Source organism: Ambystoma mexicanum, chromosome 8, assembly GCF_040938575.1.
Source record: "Ambystoma mexicanum isolate Mex_15411 chromosome 8, UKY_AmexF1_1, whole genome shotgun sequence".
NCBI classification, from domain to species: Eukaryota; Metazoa; Chordata; class Amphibia; order Caudata; family Ambystomatidae; genus Ambystoma; species Ambystoma mexicanum.
This window is the reverse complement of record NC_090929.1, coordinates 742,592,466-742,617,868: the sequence shown is the minus strand read 5'-3', so window position 1 is coordinate 742,617,868 and position 25,403 is coordinate 742,592,466. Positions and strand designations below refer to the sequence as shown.

Sequence of the window (25,403 nt, the reverse complement as noted above, 5' to 3'; positions counted from 1 at the left end):
CCTTGATGGCTTTCTCTTTTTGCGAAAGTAAAATGTTGTTGCATTTACTGGTGTCGCTCCCTTGTGTTATTTCTTTTGAAATGTCATTTTGCTCTGACAATGTTTCCGGTTCTCTCATTTGCATGTCTGCATGGTTAGTCGCTTGATCCTCTCCCCTTTGCAGCTGAGGATTATTTTTTCCTTCAGTATTCGTTTTATTCTGGTTTGGCCCCATGTTGCAATGCTTATCTAGGTTTTTTAGGGTCTCTTCGCATTTCTGCGTTGCACATGATTTGTCTTTTATGGGCAGCAGAGAATCTTCATTTTTTTCTTTCTTATAGTTGTTTCCTCTTTTATCGGATCCTGTCTTTTTAACTGGAGGACAGCCAGGCACTTCCGACTGACATGGACTGTGCCCCTCCTCCGTTACACCGCTGTTGCTATCGTCGTGCTTCACTTGATTCTCAGACATGGTTTTTGTTCTTAACCTAGTATTTCTCCGTGACACTTGTTAAATAAATGTTATTTCGGTGTCTTCAGCTGCTTTCGTCATTGTTTTGTTGTTTTGACTTAGGTGGGCGGAGCTTTCACTTGCTCCGTTCTTCTCTGTTTTCCCTCCTCGTTCTCCTCCTGTCATCTGGCGGTCCCGCGATCCACAGCCAGCCATCGGCGTGCCGCAGTCACTGCCCGCGTCACACGCCTCCTCTCCAGCCCGGGCGCCCCCTCTCCCCGCCAGGCTGTTCGCGCTGGAAACAGCCTCGGCAGCAGGTAAAGGCAGGGAGGGTGTTCTGTAAGTTTGAGTGTGTGTTTGGGGGTCAAAGGACCATGTCCCACAGTCCCCCCACGAAGTTCTCCTTCTCAGATCAGTTTGCTCTACGTAGTGTGTTCGTTGCAAGTTACTAGTGCGCCCACTTTTGTTTAGCGGATCTTTAGATGTTAAGCAGTTTTATTAAAGTGATGTATGGTAATCCTATACCGTTCTGTACGTTAGGCTGTACTTTATGGTAACTTCTCAAAATGGCGTGTGGGGGGTCAAAGGACGTAGTCCCGCAGTCCCCCCACGCTGTTCCCTTTCAATGTCTATCAGTGCTTCAGTTGGCAAAAAGGTTAAGGATAACTCTGTTGAATGCAGACTTTTGATACGAGGGGGTTTGCTAACATGGGTTTTATATACTGCACACTTATCACTTAAAATATCTAAGGCCATGCACCCAAGACTCTAGGCCCTGCCCACAACCACTGCAGCATATCACACCCATTGTGGCTTAAAACTTCACTACGTATACATTTGGTCTTGGGTGCATGGCCTTTGGCCATGGACCCAAGACTCTAGGCCCTCCCCACAACCACCTGATCGATATGCGATACTATGGGTGTAGCTATTGGTGTGATATGCTGGGATTGTTCTGGCCAAGGCCTGGAGTCTTGGATGTATAGCCATAGATATTTGAAGCGATAAGTGTGCAGTATATAAAACCCATGTTGGCTTATAACTTCAGTGCTTATAACTTTTTTTTAAAAAGCACCCAAGACTCTAGGCGCAGGCCACAACCACTGCAGCATATCACACCCATGGCGCAGTATAAATCAATAGCACACCCATAGAAATGTTTTTTTTTAACTACGGCATGTACTCAATTTTAATGTGCGCTAACACCACGCGTGTCCTTAGAACAGTTTCAAGTTGCCTGCACACACCACGGACAGAAGTACTATCCTTATGATACCCCTCATTTTCAGTACTTACAAACATCCCAGACAAGGCGGGCATATGGAATACATCATTAACACCTGCCGCCTAAACAAATACAGTATTTCACCCATCTCTTACTCTCTAAACCTCCCCACGCACTCTGACACACCGAAACAGCTTTTCGCCTCTGGTCGCCGCCGCGCTGTCGGCAGATCCAAGATGTCAGGCGCATCTAAACACTCTGACGCACATCACGCCTCACTCCAGCCAATCAGCGGACACGTCACATGTCCGCGGTCATGATGACAGCCCCTTAGCCAATCATTATCTTGTCCGTGGAGCTAACAGCGAAGTGTGACCGCGCAGCAGACATAGATATCACTCATTTTTTTAGACCTACTTTTTGGTCGTTTCAAAGAAAACTACAGGACGGATTGGCACCAAATTTACAAAAGCACGCTTTCGGGACCAAGTCCTTGCCCCTGCCGCAAATTTGGTGAAAATCCGTCCAGCGGTTTGGCCTGTAGGCGTGCGCAAAGTTTTTCCCCCATTCAGTCTATGGGAAAAAAGGATGTTTTGGGACCCTCCTATAACTTTTCCCCCCTTGGACCAAACATCACCAAACTTTTGCAAACGAATTCAGAGTGGCCCATACACTTTTTTTTTGCAAAGTTTGGTGAGGATTCGTCCAGGGGGAGCGGAGTTATAAGCCGCCCAAAAAGTGCTCTTCCTATGGAAACAGCAACTTAACCATAACTACACGGCCATGGCCGTGTAATATATATATATATATATATTTACATACATATATATATATATATATATCTAACAAAATATAAGAAAATATCTCAACGTATGCAGACATTGCACAATCTATATTCAGCCATATAGGTAAGCATTCCCCATTTTTTAAATGGGGACATCAATCACTTAAACACGCGATACAGTGTTATACACTATGCTAAATAAGTCAATGTACAGACAGCTGTAAATAGCCCTAAACAACACATGGATATGTATTCTATTTGCAGACCTATCAAGAAAGCTTTAAAGGGTTGTTAAATAAAAAGGAAAAACCACAGTAATGCATGCAAAAAGCACATCATTTATACCCACCTATATAGGTAAGCATTCCCATTGACAAGTGGGACAACAATTCATACTGCATCAATATAGTGCTACTTAGACCATTAAACACAAAATATTACATGATTGCATGTGATTTATAGCTGAAGAAACTGAAGAAAGCCAAACTATTATCAGTAATAGAAACCAAAATGAGAATTATGAGTATGGATTATTAATCTCAATAGGTAAAACAGGGCTCATGCCAACCTATACAATTTACAAGCCCGCAGTGAAGGGCGCAATGTTTGGCACAGGACCTGTGGCCATGAAGCGGCGATTGGCCACAGCCACTGGTCTGCATCTGTTCCCTGCAGGCTCCCCAGGGTGAAGACCGCAGTCAAAGGTGCAATGTATGGCGCCGCAAGTGGAGGAAGCTGGGTGCTGAGACCTATGGCCAGGAAGGGGTGATTGGCCATGCCCCCTGACCATCATTCGTTCACTGCAGGCCTGCAGGGTGAAGCCCGCAGTGAAGGGTGTGGTCTTTGGCGCCACAAGTGGAGGAAGCTGAGCGCTGCGAAATGCAGACAGGAAGCAGTGGTTGGCCACGCCCCCTGTCTTCATCTGTTTCTTGCAGGCCTGCCAGGGTGAAACCTGCAGGAAAGGGCACAGTGTTTAGAGCCACAGGTGGAGGAAGCTGGGTGCTGGGCCCTGAGGCCAGGATAGCAGCCATTGGCAACGCCCCCTGGCTTTCATGCATTCCCTGCAGGCCTGTCAGGGCAAATCCTGCAGTCGATGGCACAGTGTTTGGCGCCACAGGAGTTCTGCACCAGGAGGTGGCTGCTTGTTTCCTGTGGTGAGCGCTCTGACTCAAACTCTTAGTCTTAGACTGCTCTAGACACCTTGACACCTTGTTTGTGCTTGTGTTTCCAGACGCCTGCCCCCTGTGAGTTCTATGAATCCTTTTTAAATCCTTAAGTGCCCAGCTACCTGCTTTTAGATGTTTATGGTTTCAACTGCAGGGCCTTTTATCTGCTTTGCATCTGCTTCCAATTCAAGATGGTCAAAAGAAAATCAGTTACTCCAATTTCACCAGATGGGAGGAAGAAGACATTTTTAAAAGTTTTTAAACCAATTGAAGACGTCAACATTTTAATTACTGAGATCCAAGACCACCTGGAGTTAATTGAGGTTTTCAAAGCAGACTCTACTCGTACCAAGCCCACAACGCTGAAGTATCTCTTGTTGTGTAAATGGCAAGTGCGCACCTGACCTAATGGAGGCATTTCATTTGAATAACCCAGTTGAGGGAGCTAATAGGAAGAACTATGTGATCCTAGTGTCAGGCTCAGAGAAGTGCCCTGGAAGAGGTGCGATTGGGTGTCATTCCCTCCCAGGGGAGAATTGTCTAACACAGTCGCCACCAGATGTGCAAACTGGGGGTGTGGGTGATGGTGTGGTAAAAGGTAACCCATGCCCTAACCCTGTAGTGATAATAAGGGTGCTGAATTGATGCAGGCTGATGTGCCCCTACTGGAGAGCACTAATGAGCCTTGTTTGGTTTAAGATGTTGACTCAGCACCTGAAGTCGTTTTGCAGATTATTGCATCTGATAAACCCCTAAGCGATCGCTTTAGACCTCTATGTGAGATGGACATTTGCGAGTCCAGTCGCAAGCAATACCACTACATTGGGCTGCTCATGAACGGTTCAACTACAGGGGCCAACCTTAGATACCGGTCTTGTTCCCGGCAATCCTGATGTTCAACCTTGGTGTATTTTATATAGTGGTTGCGAATGCAGGAAATCGAAATTAAGTTGAAGCTAAGTAGACTTAAGGAGGTTGTGCTCGATTTATTGGATGAAGGGAACAAACTGTCTCATCCTGAGAATCGCCTCAAAAGTGCTGTCCAATGCAGTGTGCTCCGGTGTGCTCAGAGTGTCGAGCTATATCCTGTTGCAGTGCCATTTACGCCATCAGGTGCTTCTGGATATTTGGCTCAACCCTTGCTACCAATCCCCAAACTGCCTACAGCTGGGATGGAGGGTAGGGGGAATTAACAGCAAACCATCCAGTAACCAGCCCACCTTGATATCAAGAAACTAGTAGAAATGTAGGGGTGGGGCTGGCTCTATGGCTAATTTTGCTAATCCGCAATCTGCTTCTATGTCTAGCACCAGGGTCAACCAAGGTGATTTAAGGGTTTTATCAGAAACTATAGATAAGTTCTCATGCTTGAATACGCAGACTAGGCTCTTGACTTCTAGCACATTCAATGGCAAATCCAATGGGCCCTAACCTAGCCTCCCAAGACCTCCTCATTCTTATAACTCTGGAGGCCTTTGAGATAGGAAGCTATTTGGGCTCTCAAACTACGTGCACATGGATAATGTGCCAAGGCCTCCCTCTGGGCATTTTGAAAATCGGAAAGCCCTTGTTAAAAAAACTATTCATTGGCTTCGCCATGTTAGGGGCTGACAATTGATCATCTAAGAAGATATTCTGGACTGCGAGAGAGATAATATGCCATCAGGTATAGAGACCTCCATCTGGCTATGTCTGGCCAACAGCATTTTGGTAGATGGTTTGCTTTCTATTGAACTCTGTACTTATCCTCCGATCAGCTGAAAGATATACCTGCGTTCGCATGTACCGGCTAAATGACAACCATATGCCCCACATGGTCCTCACATAGAAGCTGCTGTGAGCTTATCTACATCTGGTTGAGACTTGGTGGGTGAATAGGGACTTGATGGTGTTGATTGAACACCACTGACTCCTTTGAATGCCATTTCATCTTTGCCCTCTACTTCATCTCCCCCATTGGTTAATATGCCCTGGATAGGTTGTAAATTGTTATCTTGGAACGTAGCTAGCCTCCAAAGACCTATGTATGATTCAGATTGGATACATTTCATTCATGACTGATTTGGTCTGCCTGCAGCAAATGTGGGTGATGCGTGCTGCTGACTTGCACGGATTTAGCTCATTTATGTTACCGGCCAGTAGAGGCCTTTGGGGGAGACCAAAGAGTGGGTTGCTGACCTTTTCACTGACAGGCCAACTGGCTCTGATGATCTGCAATGCTTAGAATCATTCATCAGAGAGAGAAGGCCTGTTGTCTTGTTAAAAATATCTACAACACACCCTAGGTAGTTCACCATTCGAGAGTTTCAAGAAAATGCTTCCGATTATCCTTGATTATAAACTGAAGGACATGGCAAATCCACTAATCGTGGAGATGGGTGATATTAATCTTCAGATAGAGCCCCTTGAAGACCTAATAGGCCTTTGGTATGACCAGGATTTTGTGTGGGACATACCAACCATGTGTGTGATAAACCATCAAGATATCACCAGAATGAAATGGAGGCAGGCTGCATATTTCATTACACTAACTTGTGAGCCTGTAATGGTAGAATGAATCCTCATCAACCAGCTGAATTTACATGGGGAATAATGGGAGCTCAAGGATCTATTATATTTTTATACGAGTGAGCAATTGGGGTAACGTTGTTAGTCTTGAAGTTCTCAAGCACAGTGAGAGCGACCATTGTACGGTACATTGTGTTATTAGTGGTGACAGTAGCCAGGAGGACAGTAGTCAGCGCTTGGCTGGTACGACTACAGTCACCTTTGAGGGTCATGACAGGCAAGTGTTAATTGGTCATCTGCTCATCGCCCCACTCTTAAATCCTGCACTTACGCTTCAATAGAACCCTATCTCTCTGTCAATTGTATTGAGGATGCTTCTCTTCTTGGTATTATGGATAGTTATGGTGAGCTGCTGCTTGCTGTCCTTCCCTTTTTTTTACAAAACCAGCAAGGAGGGTACCGCAAGCCACCATAGCGACCAAGAGATGGTTTGATGGGGAATGTAGAACCGCTAAGGATCATTTGTTTGAGTATCTAAAAAATGGGAACCCGATTGATAAGCAGCAATTAAGATCTCTCAGCGCAGCCTATACATTTATTATCCAGGAAAATAAGTCTGTGTTTGCCAACAACCTGTGGGATGACTTCCAGTCTGCTTGTAGATCGGGTGATTCAAATGGCATTTAGAAGCTGATAGCTGGGAAGGATTTGAATGCCCCTGAACCTATAAAATGCCAGATTCCTTCTCATTCTTGGCCTCACCATTTTATTAATATGTACAAGAGTGAACAAGACAATGCTAAAATGGTTCGGCCTAGTTTTATCTATCCCCATTGGGGTGGGGGGGGGAATGATCCGAAAATTACAGTTAAGGAGGTGGAGGAGGCTATTGAGGCATTAGGAGCTGGGAAGGCTGCGGCCCCATAAAATACCTATCGATCTTTTAAAAGACGAGACATCCATTTGGGTGCCTGTACTGTGCCGTATCTTCAACTCTGCTGCATAACTGGCATGGTTCCGCCATCTTGGCGTGATGCAGAAATAGTGCCAGTTTTAAGAAGGGTGACAGGAGAATTCTGGGAATTATAGACCCATATCCCAATTGGAAGCGGCTGGAAAGATATATAGGAAAGTGCTACTTGGCCGTTTGCAGTCTTGGACAGATTAGGGGTATGCCATCAACCACGTTCAGGCTGGCTTCCTGCGAGGTATTAGCACAGTGGGCTAGGGTTTTAGATTGGGTCTGATTTTAGGCAAATATATTTTTATTAGTTGGGTCCCAGTTTATGCAATCTTTGTTGACCTTCGCACAGCCTTCAACTGTGTTCCACAAGGGCTTCTGTGCGAAGTTCTACAAAAGAAGAGCATTCCTCAGAACCTACTTGCTAATATACTCCCTCTATGCTAACAATAAGGCCTCAGTTAGACGGGGCCTGGATGGGGAGTTAATCAAATCCCTGACAGTCGAGAGGGGGCTATGGCAGGGCTGCATGCTGGCCCCCTTGCTCTTTTGTCTATACATCAATGCATTAATAGAGGAAGTTATATAATTCTGCCTTGTCCCCCTTAGTTAGGCTCTGACAGGTTTCTCAAGCTATTCTTCAAGGATGACGTGGCAATCCTGGCTACATCCCCTATGGGCCTACAACATAACCAAGACATTTTTTTAGAAAATGTAATGATCAACACATGGGACCTCATTACACGGTAGGCGGTGAGCCATGGCGCTATTAGCGCCATGGCTCATGCCGGTAAAATACCGGCACCGCCTTGGCGGAAAGGGGATTTACCGCCCCATTCCAAGGTTGGAGGGGCGGTAAATCCCCTTTCCGCCATTGCCCTTCCCCATTCCCATTTCTGCCCCATAGGGCTCTATGGGAATGGGGAAGGCGCTAATTACGGCACCACAATTTTGCGGTGCTGTAATTAGCTCCGAGGTCCCTTAGCGGGTTGGATTTTACTACGAACTTTATTTTTGGTATTTAAAACATGATACAACTTCACACCCACATTAGGGTGGACTAAAACTTTGCGCCTTGACCCGGAACCCACCCGTTGCCCCTCCCCCCCACCCCCTCACAACTCCGTCCCCCTGAAACAGCGTCCTCTATAATTGAGCTAATGCCCCCTCCAGCCAACACATCGAGGATGTGGAGTCAATCTGGCTCAGACCTCACCGGGGGGGTGTCCTCCGAGTCTGAAGATGCAGATGCGTGCTCAGCCGCTTCGCCCATCAAGAACAGGGTCAGTGGCCCCCAGATGTCTGGGGGTCGGGCGTGCAGCGGGAGTAATTTAATGAAGTCCGTTTCTACATCCTGGTAATATAGCAAGTCTTTGCGCCAGGCCTGGGCCGACGGGGGGGGGGCCTCTGCCCCATGCCATGGCGACCCTCCTACGGGCCAGAGTTAGCATTACCCACGCCAGTTTCCTTATTGGAGCGGAGAGCAGCCTAGTCATGCCCAACATAGCCGCTGTATGACTTGGTTGTATTGGTTCTCCCACAACAGCCGCAGTCGTCTTCAGAACTTGATTCCAGAAAGGCGAGAGCTCGGGGCACTCCCAGGCCAGGTGAGTAAAGTTTGCAGAGACTAGCCCACATCTGATGCATTTCGCTTCTGTGTCTGGGTGATGCTTGTTTGTCCTTGCTGGTGTGTGATATGTTTGATGGAGAAAGTTGAAGTGGATAAGTTTAAGGCGTGAGTTTAGCGCCACTTTCTGAGTTTGTTTCAGGCAGAACAACCAGTCTTCATCGGAAATCTTAACCTGTAACGACTTCTCCCATCTGGCCTTTGCACCTGAGATGGCGAGGGATGAGCCGGGAGTGAGATCCTTGTATATCTGCGACACCAGCCTGCCCTCGCCCTGCGCTTGGATGACGTTATGTAGTAATTGCCATGTTGGTGGCTGACGAGGGAAGTCTGGAAGTAGAGTCTGCATTGTGTAGTGAGTTCTGAAGTAGAGGAATACGTCCAGAGCCGTGTCTCCTCCTTTACTTTTTGCTTGCTGTGGTGTTAGAAAACCCTCCTCTGTGAAGAGATCCCCCAGTGTTCGTATGCTCAGCTTGTCGACCCACCTGTGGAACACCGTCTCCGAGGTCAGCGGGACTCCGGGGATAAACTTGATAGGTAGGAGCGGGAGTACCGTGACTGCACCCCGAGCTTCTGGGCCAGCGTCTTCCAAGCCTTGTACGTTATGAGCATCACATTCATCGTGGCACTGGGAACTGGCGTTTGACTAAGGACGATTGCAGTTAGGAAGTTAGGTGTTGCAAGGGCACGCTCAACTTGTACATGAGGTCGGATCGCCGGGGAGGCGTACCAATGGCTGAGGAACTGTGCTTGGGCCGCCACATAGTATCTTTCCAGGTCCGGCAGAGCCAATCCCCCCTCGGAGACTGGGAGTGTTAGCGTGGTGTATGCCACTCTCGCTGGCTTACCCGCCCAGAGTAATTCAAGGACCAAGCTTTTCAATTTTTTCCAGAAGGATTGTTGCAGCGACATTGGAATATTGTTGAAGAGATATAATAGTTTGGGTAAAATCACCATCTTCACCAGGGAGATCCTGCCCCAGAGGGTTAGTGGAAGAGACTTCCAACGAGAGATCTTGTCCTGAAGTGATTTGACCACCACTTCATAGTTATCCCGGAACACTTCCTGACGATTTAGAGATAGCTGTATCCCGAGGTACCTAACTCCGGAGCACTTCCATGTGAGGTTGAAGTCGTCTGAGAACTGTTTGGTGGCTGGTGTTAGGGGGAATACGATGGATTTTGCGTGGTTGATTTTTAATCCCGACGCTGCTCCGAACTTGAGGACTTCTCTCATGACTGGGTTAAGATTTTCTTCTGGGTTTCGGATGAATAGTGCTACGTCGTCGGCGTAGAGCGAGATGATGAGCTTGTGGGGGCCTATAGTAAGTCCTCTCTGCTGTCTCTGTTCCCGCAGATTGGAGGCTAGAGGTTCCATCACCAGGGCGAATATTAAGGCCGATAGTGGGCAGCCTTGTCTTGTGCCTCGTTGCAGAGCTATTGGGGCCGACTTGGCTGTACCAACAATAATGTTGGCACGAGGCTTGGTATACAGGAGGGAGACCAGGTTAATAAAACGGGCGCCTAGGCCCATTCTAGTGAGCACCATAAACAGAAAAGGCCACTCGACCGAGTCAAATGCCTTTTCGGCATCGAGAAGCACCGCCACGGCTTGCAGTGAGGGGTCCAGTGCGGCCATGACACCGAACATTCTCCTAAGACCAAACGTCGTGTTGCGGCCTGGGATGAAGCCGGCTTGGTCCGCCAGAACAAGGGCAGGCATCAATGGTATCAACCTCCTGGCCAGCACCTTGGCAAGTATTTTATTGTCTAGATTGAGGAGAGATATTGGTCGGTATGATGAGCAGTCTTCTGGAGATTTGCCAGTTTTGTGCAGAAGAATAACATTTGCTTCACAGGTCGTAGGGGGCAGGTGCCCTCTTTCCAGTGCTTCCGCATATACTGCCTCCAGGAGGGGGGCCAAGGTGCCCGCGAAGGACTTATAGAATTCTCCCGTCAGTCCGTTGGGGCCCGGCGCTTTGGAGCTGGGGAGGGACTTTATGGCTTCTAAGATCTCTTCTTGCGTGATCAATTCGTTTAGGGGTTCTCGGAGAGGATGTTCGACCCAGTAGAGTTCCGTGTCTTGCAGGTACTCCAGCGGGGCAGTCGACGACTTGTTGAGTTTAGCACTATATAGTTCTTGATAGAAGACCCTGAACTCCTCCGCTATCCTGTCATCGGTATAGACTAACTCTCCCGTGGCGGTCCGGATCGTCTCAATGTGTGCACTTCTGTTGTCAGCTCTGATTAAGTTTGCTAGAAGGGCCCCAGGCTTTTGGCCTTCTCCGTACTGACGAGCTTGGCTATTACGATTCAGGAATTTGACCTCACGGTCTGCTGCTAGATTGAATTTCGTCAATTCTTCTTTCAGGGCTGCTGATATTTTGGGATCAGCCCCATTAATGACTCGAGGTTCTTTCGTCTCCCTTCGCTGTTTGTGAGCTCGCGCTTGATGAGCCAGTGGATGCCATTTTCCTTGGCGTGGCAGACTCCTCTAATAAAGCATTTTAGTGCCTCCCAAATGGTGCTAGCGGATGTGACTGACCCAGCATTGGCATCAAGAAACACCATGATCTCGTCTCTTAGTTCGGAAGCAAACACTTCATCCCTTAGCGAGCCGTTCTTGAAGCGCCATCGTTGTAGCGGTGGTGTCGGCGTGGATGGCTTTAAGTTGAGGAAGATAGGGGAATGATCGGAGATAGTTCTCGGATGTATGCAGCATCGATCGCCTGTCAGAGGGCCACTTGCAGAGATGAAGAGATAGTCAATGCGTGAGCTCGAGTTGTGTACAGGTGAATGAAAGGTGAATTCCCGTGAGTCGCCATTGGAGACCCTCCAAATGTCTATCAAGCTGAAGGCGTTGCAGATTTCTTTTATTTGGAGGCCAGCTTTGGTGGGAGGCAGAGGAGAGGGTTTTGATCTGTCCTTTAGTGGATCAAGCACAGTGTTCATGTCTCCCCCCCAGATTATGGTCGCAGGATCCTGTTTGGAAAGCTGGGTAAGTACCCATCCGAAATTGTCGGGCCGTCTGTGTTCGGAGCGTAGGAGTTGACAAAGGTCACCTTCTGTCCGGTTACGATGCCGCTTACTATGATGGCTCTCCCCTCTGCGTCTTTTGCCATGCGTAACAAGCGGAAGCTCATCCTTCTGTGTATAAGTATGGCGACTCCTCAAGAGTAGGTTGAGTAAGAGGAGTAGTATCTGTGACAGCCCCAGCTCTTGGCCCACTGGTGCTCATTCCCTGGCAGAAGGTGGGTCTCTTGAATCATGGCCATGTCGATTTCGTGCCGCCTGAGGTATTGGAGGATTTTCCTGGTTTTGGCTGGGATATTGCCGCCTCTAATGTTCCACGTTAATACGTTGAATGGTTTGGGTGAGGCATTCTAATTGTCTGCTTTTCGTTTACTACCGTTGGTCTCAGAGAGGTACTGAGAAGAGACTTGTTGGCTTTGGTGCTGATAGCTTTGTAACTTGCTTGAATAGATGACATTGGAGTCTGCCCAGGAGGCGGAGAGCGAGAGGGGGGGTGCGAACCGGTGGCGCTGAACTTGCCTGATGAACCTTGAGGGCACCGTCCGTGGACAACCCCCCACCAACCCGTGGTGTTTCCCTCTTCCTGGTGGGCCACCCCCAACTGGCCCACAGAGAGATCCCACCTAATCCCTTTGAAACAAACAGCGTAACAATTGGAAACCATGTCGCTGTGAAAACTGTACCCCCGAGGGACTCAGCTTAGAGACCTACTGGTAGCCGAGTGCACCCTGGGGAATAAACTGGAGCTGTGCTAGGGGCACCAGGGGCCCTCCAAGCTACCCTGCCCCGCATTGAAATCACTATGTCTTGAGCCTGTTTCCGTCGTACCGTCTTGCGAGTTTTCACTCCGCCCCTGGTCGCTCCGGACTATGGCGGATTCCTGTTATTTCTATCTCTTTGGGGCCTGGGACGGTTGGGATTCGGGTCCGGGCAGCCCATCTGATCCAGAAACATGCGTGCATCCTCGGGTGTTTGGAAAAAGTGGACCCTCTCTCCATGCTGCACTCTGAGTCGTGCTGGAAAGAGCATTGAATATGGTAATTGATTGGCACGGAGTCTTTGTTTGATGGCGGTGAAGGATTTCCTCTGGGTTTGTACCGTGGGAGAGAAGTCTGGATAGAAATGAATTATGTCCCCATCATGAAGGAGCTCTCCTTTCTCTCTTGCCAGGCGGAGGATAGTGTCTCGGTCTTTGTAGTTGAGTAACCTGGCAATAATTGGTCTGGGTGGGGCGCCGGGGGCCGGTCGGGTCGATGGAATCCTGTGAGCTCTCTCCACTATAAACATAGGGGACAGTGCTTCCCTACTGAAGAGTGATGAGCAGAGCGACTCCACGAACTCCTCCATTCTACTTTGCGGCTGATGTTCTCTCACCCCGACGATTCGTATGTTATTCCGTCTTGAACGACCTTCGAGGTCCTCACATTTAGCTATTGTTGCCTTCATTTGGGTTTCGAGTTGCGAAACTTTGGTTGAGAGGGATGACGTGCCATCATCCAGATTTGACACTCTTTGCTCGACCTCGTCTAGACGTTCTGTGTGAGTGTCTATGCGGTGTTGAAGGAGGTCTACCTTGGAGGCGAGGCCGTCCATTTTGTTGTTCAGATTTCCGATGCCTGCCTTCAGGTCTAAAAGGAGTTCTTTTATTTCAAATGTATTGCCCTCTGGTTCTGTCGGGGGCGAACCACCGGGAGCGGGCGGCTGGTCTTCCCGCCGGACGCGGGCCCCTGGAGTCGCGCCGCCCTCAAAAGTTAATTTCCTCTGAGACTTGTCGTTTTTCCCCATTTCGGCTGTGGAGCCGGTGCGCTTTAAGTGAGAGCTGTTGTATTGTAAGGCCTGGGGTGGGCAGAAGTTGTCCGGTTGCTCGGTTCTGGGCGAGTTATAGTTCAATAACAAAATGGAGCTCCGTTTTTGGATTGCGTTCTGCGCGCCCTAGGGGGCTGATGTGGTTTGATTTGGGTGAGGGGTTGGCGACCAGCAGTGGTGGCCGGTCCGGCCACCGGTGGGCTCTCTCTAAGAAGGTGCCGACACTGCGGTGGGGAGACGGAGGGCGAAGTTCTCTGTTGGGCTTGTAGCTGTGGCCTCGGTAGGCGAATGAAGTGAGATGCAGCCTTGCGTTGGTGACTGTCCCGACTGGCTGTATGGTGGATGTCAGGGCGCCGAGGTGCCGGAAAATAACGCCCCCGGAGTGTTGGGTAGCTAGTCAGAACCGAAGCATCAATCCAAAGTGGAGGGGAACGAGGAGGGCCGGATCACCAGGGGTATTCCCCGCGACTCTCTCCTCCGCCGATCCGAACCAGGCCCCCGGCTCCCCCTCGAGGCCAAAGCCTCAGTGTGCCGGCGGGAACTCCACACGCCCCACAGCCTGGATCGTGGCCTCCTGCGGCCGGGGCTAACTGGGGGGGGGCCGGGCTGGGGGGGTGGTCGGGCCGGCTCGGGGCCAACTTCAGCGCGGCGCGCGAACCCCCCCCGTACCTGGTGTCTCTGCTGGTCCTCCGGCCTCCCCCCTCCGAACTCCGGCGGGGCTAACTGGGGGCGGGCGGGCACCGATGTAGGCCGCACGCCCGGCGGATGCCGAGCCCGCACCGCTGGACCCCTGTCGCTCGCCCCCGCGCTGGGCTCGGTCCACGCCGAGTGGGGTAGACCCCCCCGCGGCGCGGTGTAGGCACTCGTGGTCGGCGGGCTGGACGTGGGCTGCGGCTTCCCTTGCTCCGGCGGGCTAGCTGTGTAGGGCTCAGACCCAGGGCCTCAAGGGTCCCGAACAGGCATGGAGAGGCTGATTCTCGTTGGAAAAACACCGGCAGGCAGCTGGGCAGATCAGGGAGACAGGAGACGGGGAGTTGGGGCTGTGCAGTGCAGGAAACAGCAGGATTATTAAGGATTGATGCGGGTGCTCAGGCCAAGGCGGCCATCTTGGATGGCCCTCTAGCGCCCTCTCTGCGGGTTGGATTTTAACGCCTGCAAAAAGCAGGCGTTAAATCCCCCAACCCGCAAAGGGACCTCGTAGTAAGGCGGTAAGGATTTACCGGTACCGGTATTTTACCGGTACCGGTAAATCCTTACCGCCATCCGTGTAATGAGGCCCATGGTGTTAAATTCATGTTATTTCGGCATAGGTTATCTCAGAGGTCCACTCTTAAAATTGAAATCGAAGGTGAAGGCAATTCCCTGAACGCTCACACCAGAGAGAATACAACCCGCTAGGGAAGAAGGGCGATCTTGTAATGATAATAAGGTTTAATGCGACACACAGATGAGAGGAACAGCAAAGAACTCTGCTGCTAAGAACGTTCTGCCGAAAAAGGGTACAAGCAGAGGCTTAAGAAGAGACATAACGTCATAGTGATGAAAAACATACAGTAAAAGCCTGCGCTGCTGGTTGGTGTGCGCCTATACAAGATCCGCTTGCCGCATAAGGGATTCCAGGTCATTGGTTCCAGCCCAGTCCGTCAGAATTCCATCATGTTTGTATAGATGTTAGTGCATTTTGTGTAGATGTTAATAACCATAGTGTGAAGAAAAGGGCTGTGCGGCGAATGCAGCATTTAATGCATTAGGCCCTAATTGTGAGACGAGGGAAATTTTCAGCCATGAACAAGCTCCCATGGGAACAACCCACACCCCAACCGCCATAAAGCTCCTTCATTGTTCTACCAGGGTGCAAAGATGTTTTTCTATCCGTAAGGAAGGTGCCCTACAAGGCCGCGATCATAGACCGGCGCATGGTGTGCAAGTTATCTCACACTGGCCAAAGCGTGACCCAGCCCATCCCCAGGTGACCGCGAGTTATAGCCCATATAACTGATTAAACCTCAAGATCCCTGAATTCCATGGCACCAGGTGCCCTTTGACCACCAGCCCCAAAAGAACAAGTCCTGAAATGTTCAAAGAGGACAGACATTGCATGTCTTTGACTACAATTATATGATTTGCATTGTGAGGTGCTGGGAGGGATACATTATATTATTGTGTCAGTCTTAAAGTCTGCCAGTTGGAATTGCCCTTTTATTCGGATGCCAGGGGCAAGAGATGCACTGTAATCTGACAGTTAAGAAAGGAAATGAGTGGGCTAAACAAGCAGATGGGGCATTGGTCACATGACCCAGTTGGCCAACTGCAAAAGAAAAGATGAAAGAAAAAGGGAACACCTTTTTCACATGTTTAGCAGCGCCACAATAAATGATACGAAATCTGGTGCAATTGTTATCAGTGAGTCTCAATGTTTATTGATATGCCTTAGTTAGCCCTTTATGAGACACGTGTTTCGGCAAGTGCTATGCCTTTTTCAATCAGGGCAAATCTCGGTTGTATTTCTGACAACTTTGTTTGTAGTTGTACGAGTAGGATGCACAAATATTAAGGGTTAAATCCCACCTCAAAAGTCCATCTGGAGTCTCCAAGCGTCGGCAACGTTGTGCTGTTAGCACGGAGCAATGGGTAGTCTCCGTACCTTCACGAGCATTCAACACTCCTGTAGGCGCAGGGCAATTTAAGTTGATATCACAAGACCCCAATGTTTTGGAACAAGTTTTGTGCAAAAGAAAAGAGGCTGGAAGTCTGCTTAAGTAGAGAAATAAAATGGTGGGCAAAAGAAAAAGAGCAACAAACCAAGAAGGCACCAACAGGTTAGCAGTGACTGAGTGGGGCTGACTGAGGTCACGTGAGTAGAGTATGATCCGCTTGTACCCGCTGACTAACTTCAAAACAAAAGAGGATGGAAGCTGCTCTGGGAAGAAATGTGTAGGAAAAAAGAAGGTACCAACAGTTTAGCAGTAATTTACAGATATGTAGGGTAGAGGTCACATGACCTAGATCCACTTTCCTTGTTTAATTTTTTATGGTAAATAAATACCATAAAAGTACATACAAAAAAATCAAACTTTTATTTTATTTTATTTTGCATTTTTAAAGCGTTCACAAAGCATGCGGGCATCGAGGCGCTGTAAGTTGTGTAAATTGTTTTTGTCTTAGTTGCGTATTTATAACACGTTTTTAAGTGCGCACCCGGCTTCTTGTTGTTTTGCTCCCAAGGCGTGCACGTTGCCACTGAGCTATCCTCCCGGGATATTACAGTATCCTCCCGGGATATTACAGTATCCTCCAGGGATATTACAGTCTTAAAACATCATAATAGGGGTATATAGCAACATCACTGAAATTAAGTCTAAAACCTGACCACACAATATTTAGAAAACTTATTAACCTGTTTGCTTTGCTCTGACTCTTAAAGATGTCTTAATGTAGCATTCAGTCGCCTTTGTGACTGAAAGGTCCATTATTTGCTTAAGATAAAGAAGCACTGTAGTAGATTGTCTGATCCCTTGTGCTCTAAATAGTGGCCACCCTCATTTTAGCACACTTAGGGCACATTAGGGAGAAGTGCATTTCTGACTCTTGCTGCATCAGGCAGAAGGGACATACACGTGTGTCATTCTTCCAATTCCCTCCTCTCAGACTCGCAGTTTCTCCAAAAGGGAGCATTGAGAATCTAAGTTATGTGAACCAATGTCTAGTTGCAAACTCTGTAACCCACGTTAGGTATAGCTGCATCTGACCATAACACGTGATCATGAATTGAGTGCGATGGGAGGCACTTACCAGTTTACTCAGCTACCCAGGAGGGTGTTCACTCCCATGGGTGAAATATGTAAGGCAGCAGCTGAATGGACTGGGTCTAAGTGACATCTGGCAGAATCCTGAGACTGTATCTAGTCGTATCAAAGAAAAGGTGAAATCGGCTGTTGGACAGGCCAAATATGAAAATCGTATAAGCTCCTGTCAAAATCCACAGATACTATTGGACTACTTGCATTTGAAAACTGAACAAGGACCTGAAAAATATTTAGATGCAATAACACTGGCTTACGCACGTACATTATTCAGGGAGTTTAGAATTGGCACCCTCAAGACTGTGAAATTTACCATTGACTGGAAAGAACAAAAATCAGAACTCTGCCCACTGTGTGACTCAGGTCCAGAGACAATTATGCATATCTTGTTATTTTGTGAGAGTTGTAAAGACTTGAACAGATTGTATCTATTGCCCCTGTTCAGAAAAGCCCATGTTACTTGGGCTGTGGAAGCACTAATCTTATGTCAATCTACTGAAATTGCTAATGATATATTTTTGTGGCAAGATCACATATCGAGCTTGGTCATCCAGGAATTATTTGATCAGGTAATTGAACTAAGTCTGAGTTTATTGGTTTTCACAAAACATGTTTTGGACGTAAACTGTAGTATTTTTAAGTATTTGAATATTGTTGTTTTAATGTATGAAATATATATCCTGGAAGTCACATACAAGCATTGTTTGAATGTTGATATAAAGAATTGTGTATGCTGAATGCAAATTTGTCGAAATAAAGCATAAAGAAAGGAAAGGAAGGAGTGCGATTTGTGGTCTTACTCATTTAGATACTTTCCCTAATATCCAGTAATTACTCCATTAGTCTATCACACATATTTTCCCTTTTGTCCCTCTACAATCGAGTCAGGTTTTAGGAACAGGGAATGGCATTGCAACAGACATTGGGCCTCATTATAAGTTTGCCAGTCCGGCAACTACGGTACCAGTAAGCTTGCCAGTACCGTAGTTCCCGGACCGGCAAACTACGAGTTGTGCTAGCAGCGGCCTTTCTGCCTGCCAGAGCGGCACCTGCAAGCCCTATGGAGCTCAAATGGGAATGGGGAAGAATATTTTCCGGTGCCCCGGAATGGGCAAATACCGGGTCCGGCAATGCCGTAATAACCTGGTTATTGCTTGCTCCTGGGCGCCGGAAAATAAAATACTGGCAGAAGCCGTGCCTGTATTACAGGCATGCCTACCGCTAGCCTCCTAATGAGGCCCATAGTGTTTCTGAACGGTTCCATGTGTTAAAATCGCGGCAAAAATGGCTGTGGACACAAAATATCACGGCAAAAAGGCTGTGGTTTTGCAGCCGCAATCCATGTAAAGGATGCGGGGGACACCCCCGCAACCCCCGGATCCATTATACCATTTTTATACCATTTAAGGGGAGCAGGGGATACCCCCGCAACCCCTGCTCCCCTTAAATGGTGTAACGGGGTGCACCTTTAACGGATCAAACCACAGCATTTTTGCAGCAATTTTTTGTACAGGTGACATTTATGCCACAATTTTATCACTGCATACCTTCTGAACGTAGATAAACCAAGGATTTTAAGACGATTCTCTCTCCCTGGGGCAAATCGTTGATAATACGCCTTAATAGTACTTTTCAACAACACCTGAACAAGGACTTATCCCAATGGATGTACAGGCCGACGCACAGCCCGTAATTCACAGCACTGCGCTATTGGTCAAATATCCCAGTCCACACACTGGCTACCCACACACTGTAAAGCGCTCTGCTGCTCTCGAGCTAGGTCTGCACTTTAAATAATAAAATACAATATTAAAAATAGCGTTTCTTAGGGATTTGTCTACAAATATATCCAAAGGAGGACAGGCTTAATTTTCGCATGATCTAGGATGTACTTTTGCCCTCCTAGTTCATTGTGCACAGCAGAATTGGGTGACATGGTGGCGAAGCCCAATATTCTTTTGGTAAAAGCATTTTTGGCTGCTTGTAGGGCAGCATAGTTCTCATAAACCAACATCAAGGAGGCATAGAAACCAATTACCCTCAATCTTGCCTGGTATATATATGAAGAACAGCTTCAATTGGTTGCTTACCCCAGTAGTTGCTACCCTGGAGAATACCTTAAGTAGTCTGGGTCCTTGCCATTGATTGCTTATTTATATGGGCAAACCCTCTCAAATTGTTTGTTTAGACCACACCCAAGTAGATAATGATTTAACAATCTCGAATCTCACCCCCACTGAGCGAGGCATGATCTGAGCCCCCAATCTTCATGGCCCACTTAGTTTTCTTGATGTTTATTTTAAGATCTAGTCCCTTCTTAAAGTCTCTGTAAGTAGTACTCAATCCCTGGAAACTTCTTGTGATCCTTGCTGATAGGAATTTATGGTCTGCGTAACCAAGGAGAGCTATCAGTTTCCTATCCACAGTTGTCAAATCTAAATTCTTACCAACCAATGCCACCTCTAGGGCTCTGATACATAAATTTAAAAAAAGGAGGCCAGGACGCAGCCCTGAAACACTCGCCTAGGGTCCTGGAAGTCCTATATGCATTTGCCCTCTGTGCCAAATCTAGCACTGGCTGTAGTCCCATAATGGAAAAGCATGAATAGATTCAGTAGATGACTTAGACCATTTATTGCTTGCAGAACTTCCCCATGCTTCACTCGGTTTACTAGATCAAAAGTGGACAAAAGGTCCATAAAAGCCAGATAGGTGTTTTCTGGAGGTAGTCATTTTTAGCGGTCAGAAAATGCAGACTTGCAGTTTTTTCCATAGTTCTGATGCCTTTCCTAAACCTTCTTTCGTTTGCGGCAAGGACATTATTTTCCTCAACCCAAAATGACAATCGCATGAATATCAGCCTGCCAAACTGTTTTGAAGTGGAATCAAGCAGGGAAATAGAGCAACAAGACTTTGGAAGACTTCTGTCTCCTTTTTCTTATATATTTGGGGACAATTAGAGCCCTGCACAAGCTGTCTGGGATTTGACCAGTCTGCCAGATGTTGTTTAATGCACATAGCAACAAAGAGCCCAGAAATCTACATTAACCTTAAATAGATCAACAGGCGCACCATCTGGCTCTATGCTCATGTTACCATGTTGGCGGTTAATGGCCTGGATCACTTCTTCCAGATTAAGCATTTCTTCCTCACAGAGTCGTGGAGCTACCCTTACTGCGTCTGCGTCGTTCCCTCTGTTCCGAGCAGAGCCTGGAACACTAGGGTCCCCAAGTTATTTATAAATTGCCAAAAAGAATGCAATCCAATCTCCAGCCATAATGTTAGATTCTCGTGGTTTGCTTGGCGCCAAGGAGGGGGCACGTGCTAACTCGGACCAAAATAATTGACTATCTTTAGATTTAATTGCCACTTATAATCTCTTCCAAGCTGCATTTTGCCATTAATTATATCCTCTGTGCAGAACCGTTTGTAATGCATGTGACCATCAGTAAATTATATGTTGTCTCATGGTGCACAGCCTGGAGAAATCAAAGTTTTGTATATTTACAAGTTTAAGAGAAACAGATAGCGATAAGTGTCTTTGTTGTTCTTTTACTATTTAGCAGATTTAGCAGGGTTCACAACAGGTCTCTCCCAGGCATTAGTCTTATCAGTATTCACAACAGGGTTCTCCCATGCATTTGATTTGAAATGACTCACAGCAGCTCACTCTGAGACCGTGGGTTTCTTAGCATTCACAAGAGGACAATCTCAGACTTTAGTGTTCTGAGATTTCACAAAACCTTTCAGCCACTCTCAAATCTTGGCTTTCTGTGGATTTACAGCAGGACTATCTCAGACCTTGGGTGTCCAGGATTCGCAAACAGCCCACTCTCATACCCTGGCTTAGTCCGGATGCACAGCAGGACTCTGTCAGGACTTGGTTCTGTCAGGATTCACAAAAGGTCGCTCACAGACCTTGGCGTTACTCTCAGCATTCATAACAGCCGTATGATTATCCTGATGTATTTCTCCCCCCTCATTAGGGTTTTTGACAGGCAGCCAATATTGTGTCACCCTCCTGTAAAGAGTCAGATCCTTCTTCCTTTTATCTTGGGGTCATGGGTGGATAGCATTACGCTTAGGACTTCCAGTTACCTAAAGGATCAGGAGATGTTTTTTAAGCAAACCGCTTAGCTTCCCCTCCCCAGGCTGCCAAGCCTCGACATCTTCCAGCTTGCATTCTCCAAGCTCTTACAAATGTTCATGGCTTTCTACTCTTTTCCTGGTTCCTTGGTTCCGGGATATCTCCTATGTTAAGGGAGCAGAAGCCGACATATATGCCTCCTCCGTGATGCTCTCCTTCTGTAAGCATTCTTAGTCCCTTTTATATTCCCTGGTGTTGTGCAGTATCATGGCTCTGCCGAGTCCCGGGCTGCACTGGGAGCACATAATATGCAGGCCTTGTCTAGCTTGCTTTACCTCAGGTAAAGTTCAGATGTGTCTACATGACTCACAAATGTCACAAGTTGTTGGAATTCATGTTTTACAGAGTGACCTGGAAAATGATTCCTTGAGAATAATAGAACTGCTCACTATGCCATCAAGATCAGATGATTGAATCTTTGGAACAGCTGATCACTTCTTGAAAACAACTAAATAAGGGAGAGCAATTTTCTTTTGCAACATTACATAGTCCTAATACAAAAATCTCTGAAGAGAAGCTTAGGTCACACAAGTGTTCAATAACATTCCTTGGTGTTTCCTGCCCGATATTCAATGTACGTGTATTAATAGGTGTCTCTAGGCCTCCTAGCCTACTATTCATTCCTACACAAAACCAACCAGGGCAGGGGAAACTGGAACCCACAGCACATGTCACGCTAATAACAATTGGATCTTTTCAAATACAACCTAATAATTAACCACTTGTGAAATTGCTGCAGGGGGTAGCATTGGAAAATGGCACTCCTGCCCAGGGAATCCACCAGTTAACAAACTACAAGAATTGATACAACCACAACGCACATATACACAAAACAATTTTTTCAGAAAGATCGGTATGTTGGTTACAGCCGGCACGTGTTTCAACCACAGGTCTTTTTCTGAGGCTTAAACTTCTTGTAAGTCCCACTGCTGTGGGGTAGGTACTAATGCACTCAATAATAATCAACAGTGCGCGAAATAGATCTTGATTCTCGAAAATTAATTCTGCAAGTGCTGTAATATTTTCTGTTGTTCCAACACTTTTCAGCCACACAAGTAAACAGACAAAAAACAGACCAAGCAAAAGACCTTTGGTCGAAACACGTGTCGGCTGTAACCAACATACCGATCTGTCTGATAAAATAGTGTTGTGTATATGCGCAGTGTGGTTGTATGAATCCAAGTCCTCTCAAATGTCGTTAGGAAACGTATCATCTGGCTTGGTTCGGTACCCCTTTGGATCCTACACATCCTAGGGGTCTGAGGTTGCACACCGCGATTGGGGTTGATATGCTGTGGGCCCACTATGGGCCTGATGGATTCTCTCCCTTCCCTCACGTCTCGGGTTTTACACCACCTTGTGGGGAATCTGTTCTCTTAACCCCGTTTGGGCTATTTGGTCTTTTAGCCTCTCTCGGGCTCTTCACCTTCTGACCATGAATTGGGGTATGTGAGGGACTCATCCTGACCTGTGTTATCTGATGCCTCAGCCCTTCTTGGGCTATTTGCCTTTTCACCCTGGCTTGGGGTATATGGTTCTCACCCTGGTTTGGGCTCTTTTGTGCCTCAACCCCTTGTGGACTCTTTAACCTCTCACTCCGCATTGGGGTACACGCGTTCTCATGCTGTTTCAGGCTATCAACTTCCTCAGACCCTCTTAGGCCATATAGCTTCTCACCAAGGCTTGAGGTATCCGAGGGCTTGGCCACCCTCTTCCCTGTTTCCTGAATGCACTGTGCTCCTTTATTGCTACAGTGATGTTCTTCGGGAATTCAGCAGCACGGTTTTGGTTCCTCCTCTGTCTTCTGTGTCGCTGCATGGGCTTCGGTGCTGACCAACGGTTTGTAACAGGACACACGCATTGGTTCAAGCCAGAGCCGGACTACCATTTTTTGTGCAGCCACATCTGTTCTCCACCTCCATGTCTGGTCTCGGGTAGCTGCATTATGCAGGCTTTCTCGGTCCTCTGCACTACTTCCTGACTCCACCACAAAACAAAAAGGGATGAGCCCTTCTCTGCACCTAAGCTCCACAGACTGGCAGGCATCTCTCCTGGTCTCTCTCTTTTGGTCGGTCTCCCGGTACCTTTATGTTCCTCCCTGGGGAAAGACAGAACAGTTGAGGGATGGTTTATCTTTTGGAGAGGGGACGAATAACCTGAATTCCTCAAATGACATATATTTTACTGGTAAATATTGATGTCAGTGGTAGCAAGAATTTTTTAGCAAGGCCCATGCAGATAAGTGCTTTGCACAGTGTTTCAGATCAGAGTGTTTGAGCGAGAATATAAATCTACTAGATGGTCACGCACGCCATTTTAGTAATTTCTGTTCCAGTAATTTTGAGTAGAGATTTGTTTATGGTCGCTCATGCTGAAGAGAATATGGCATTAGTTTTGAAAATGGGCTGGCAGTTTCATACTATCTAGGATTTCAGTACCTCTATTGCTAAACTGGATAGGTTTGATCAATGCTTCCAGTGCCTAATCAAAAGTGGCTTAGGTTATCTCTTATGCTTCTCTGACCAATCTGTCATCTTGAACATTTGTATCTCTTCTCTACATTAAGTTGAATGCTTTCCAAAACTCATGAATAAGCTACAATATGCCTGTTGCTTTGACCGCAAATTATACATATCATACGGATATGACCTGAAACAAAAAAAACTATTTCCTTTCCATGTCAATATTGCTACTACACTAGTAATTTCTGCAATTGCTGCCTCCTAAATTCCTTGTTCCCTGAATAGGTACTTTGGCCTACAGAGCTGCCATTGCAAGACTGTTCCATCTCAATCTTTACCACAACTAAGACATGTCAATGGTGATAATATTTTATTGAATAATGTTATAATTTTTCAGCAAATAAGCTAATTGTCTCAAAGAGGCTCTACTGCTTGATATCTTAAGAGACAACAATCAAAAACAGCTGATCATACATTTTATTTGCTTTAGAATGTATTCAGGTATGTTTTACATACTTACTTTTTCTGTGATGATGACGACGAAAACATGCCTAACATCCCAAGGCAGCCTTCTGAGATGCCGCATCATAGACCTAAATTGGTCACTCTTTTTGCTTGTCAATGATATGTTTTCATTTACTATGTCAAGACACCCTTCCAATTTCGTAAGAATGACTTTATTCGAATAAACTGTCCTGTGTGATTGTGTCTGAATCTTTTTACACAGAGACATTGATAAGCTTTGGAAGGTATGCAGACAAATCTCATAATAAGACTTTGTGTCTTGTTTGAAAATGTGCTTTTTAAAAGTTATACTTTTCAATTCACTTTTCAATGTCATATTCATGTCCTTGTAAACATTGATAAATATTCCAGCCAGTGTCCAGAAATGCAGTTGTTCTTGTCTGCTGCGAGTCTCCTCGTCCAATGAATGGCCTGATTCAATGTGCCCTCTTACCATTTGCTCCATTTTTTGTAGTTGTGGTTGCTTATAAAATGTCATAATGTTTATCAGTATCCATTTTGTCATGGTCCTTATTGCGTGATTCCTAACCATACGCTTACTGCTGATGCAGTTTCTCAGCAGATCATATAGGAATTCCACATCACATATATGATGATCTGCTTCAATTTCTGCAAAGCAAAAAATATTGATTTTAAATAAATTGCATTAGAAGATTCAGGAGAAGAAGAGGGACAGAGTATGAAATGTGAAGAAGATCATAATTGAATCTGTGTAATATTAACAAGTAGGTTAAGCGATCAGCAATTAGCTTTATCCATGCAAATGTGTGCCTATACAATCTTTAAACAATAACATTACAGTACCAATTTCTGATTAACAGATTTAAGCACTAAATGATGACAAGAATTGGCAATGCGTACAGTTCTGGAATTGTGGCCTTTCCAGATCAAGAGAAGAGATGGCTGTGCAGGACCTTTCTCTGAACT

The 25,403-nt window shown here is 46.7% G+C and overlaps 1 protein-coding gene across 7 annotated transcripts in view; it reads right to left on the bottom strand.

Annotated features, from left to right (window-relative positions):
* Positions 1 to 25,403, bottom strand: part of LOC138472418 (uncharacterized) — a 1,989,442-nt gene that overhangs the window by 1,397,180 nt on the left and 566,859 nt on the right. For all 7 annotated transcript variants that reach the window (XM_069610563.1, XM_069610565.1, XM_069610562.1 and 4 more), the window contains one exon: positions 24,472 to 25,085. In XM_069610563.1, the coding sequence (XP_069466664.1) occupies positions 24,472 to 25,085 (614 nt within the window). The remainder of the gene's footprint in view (positions 1 to 24,471; positions 25,086 to 25,403) is intronic.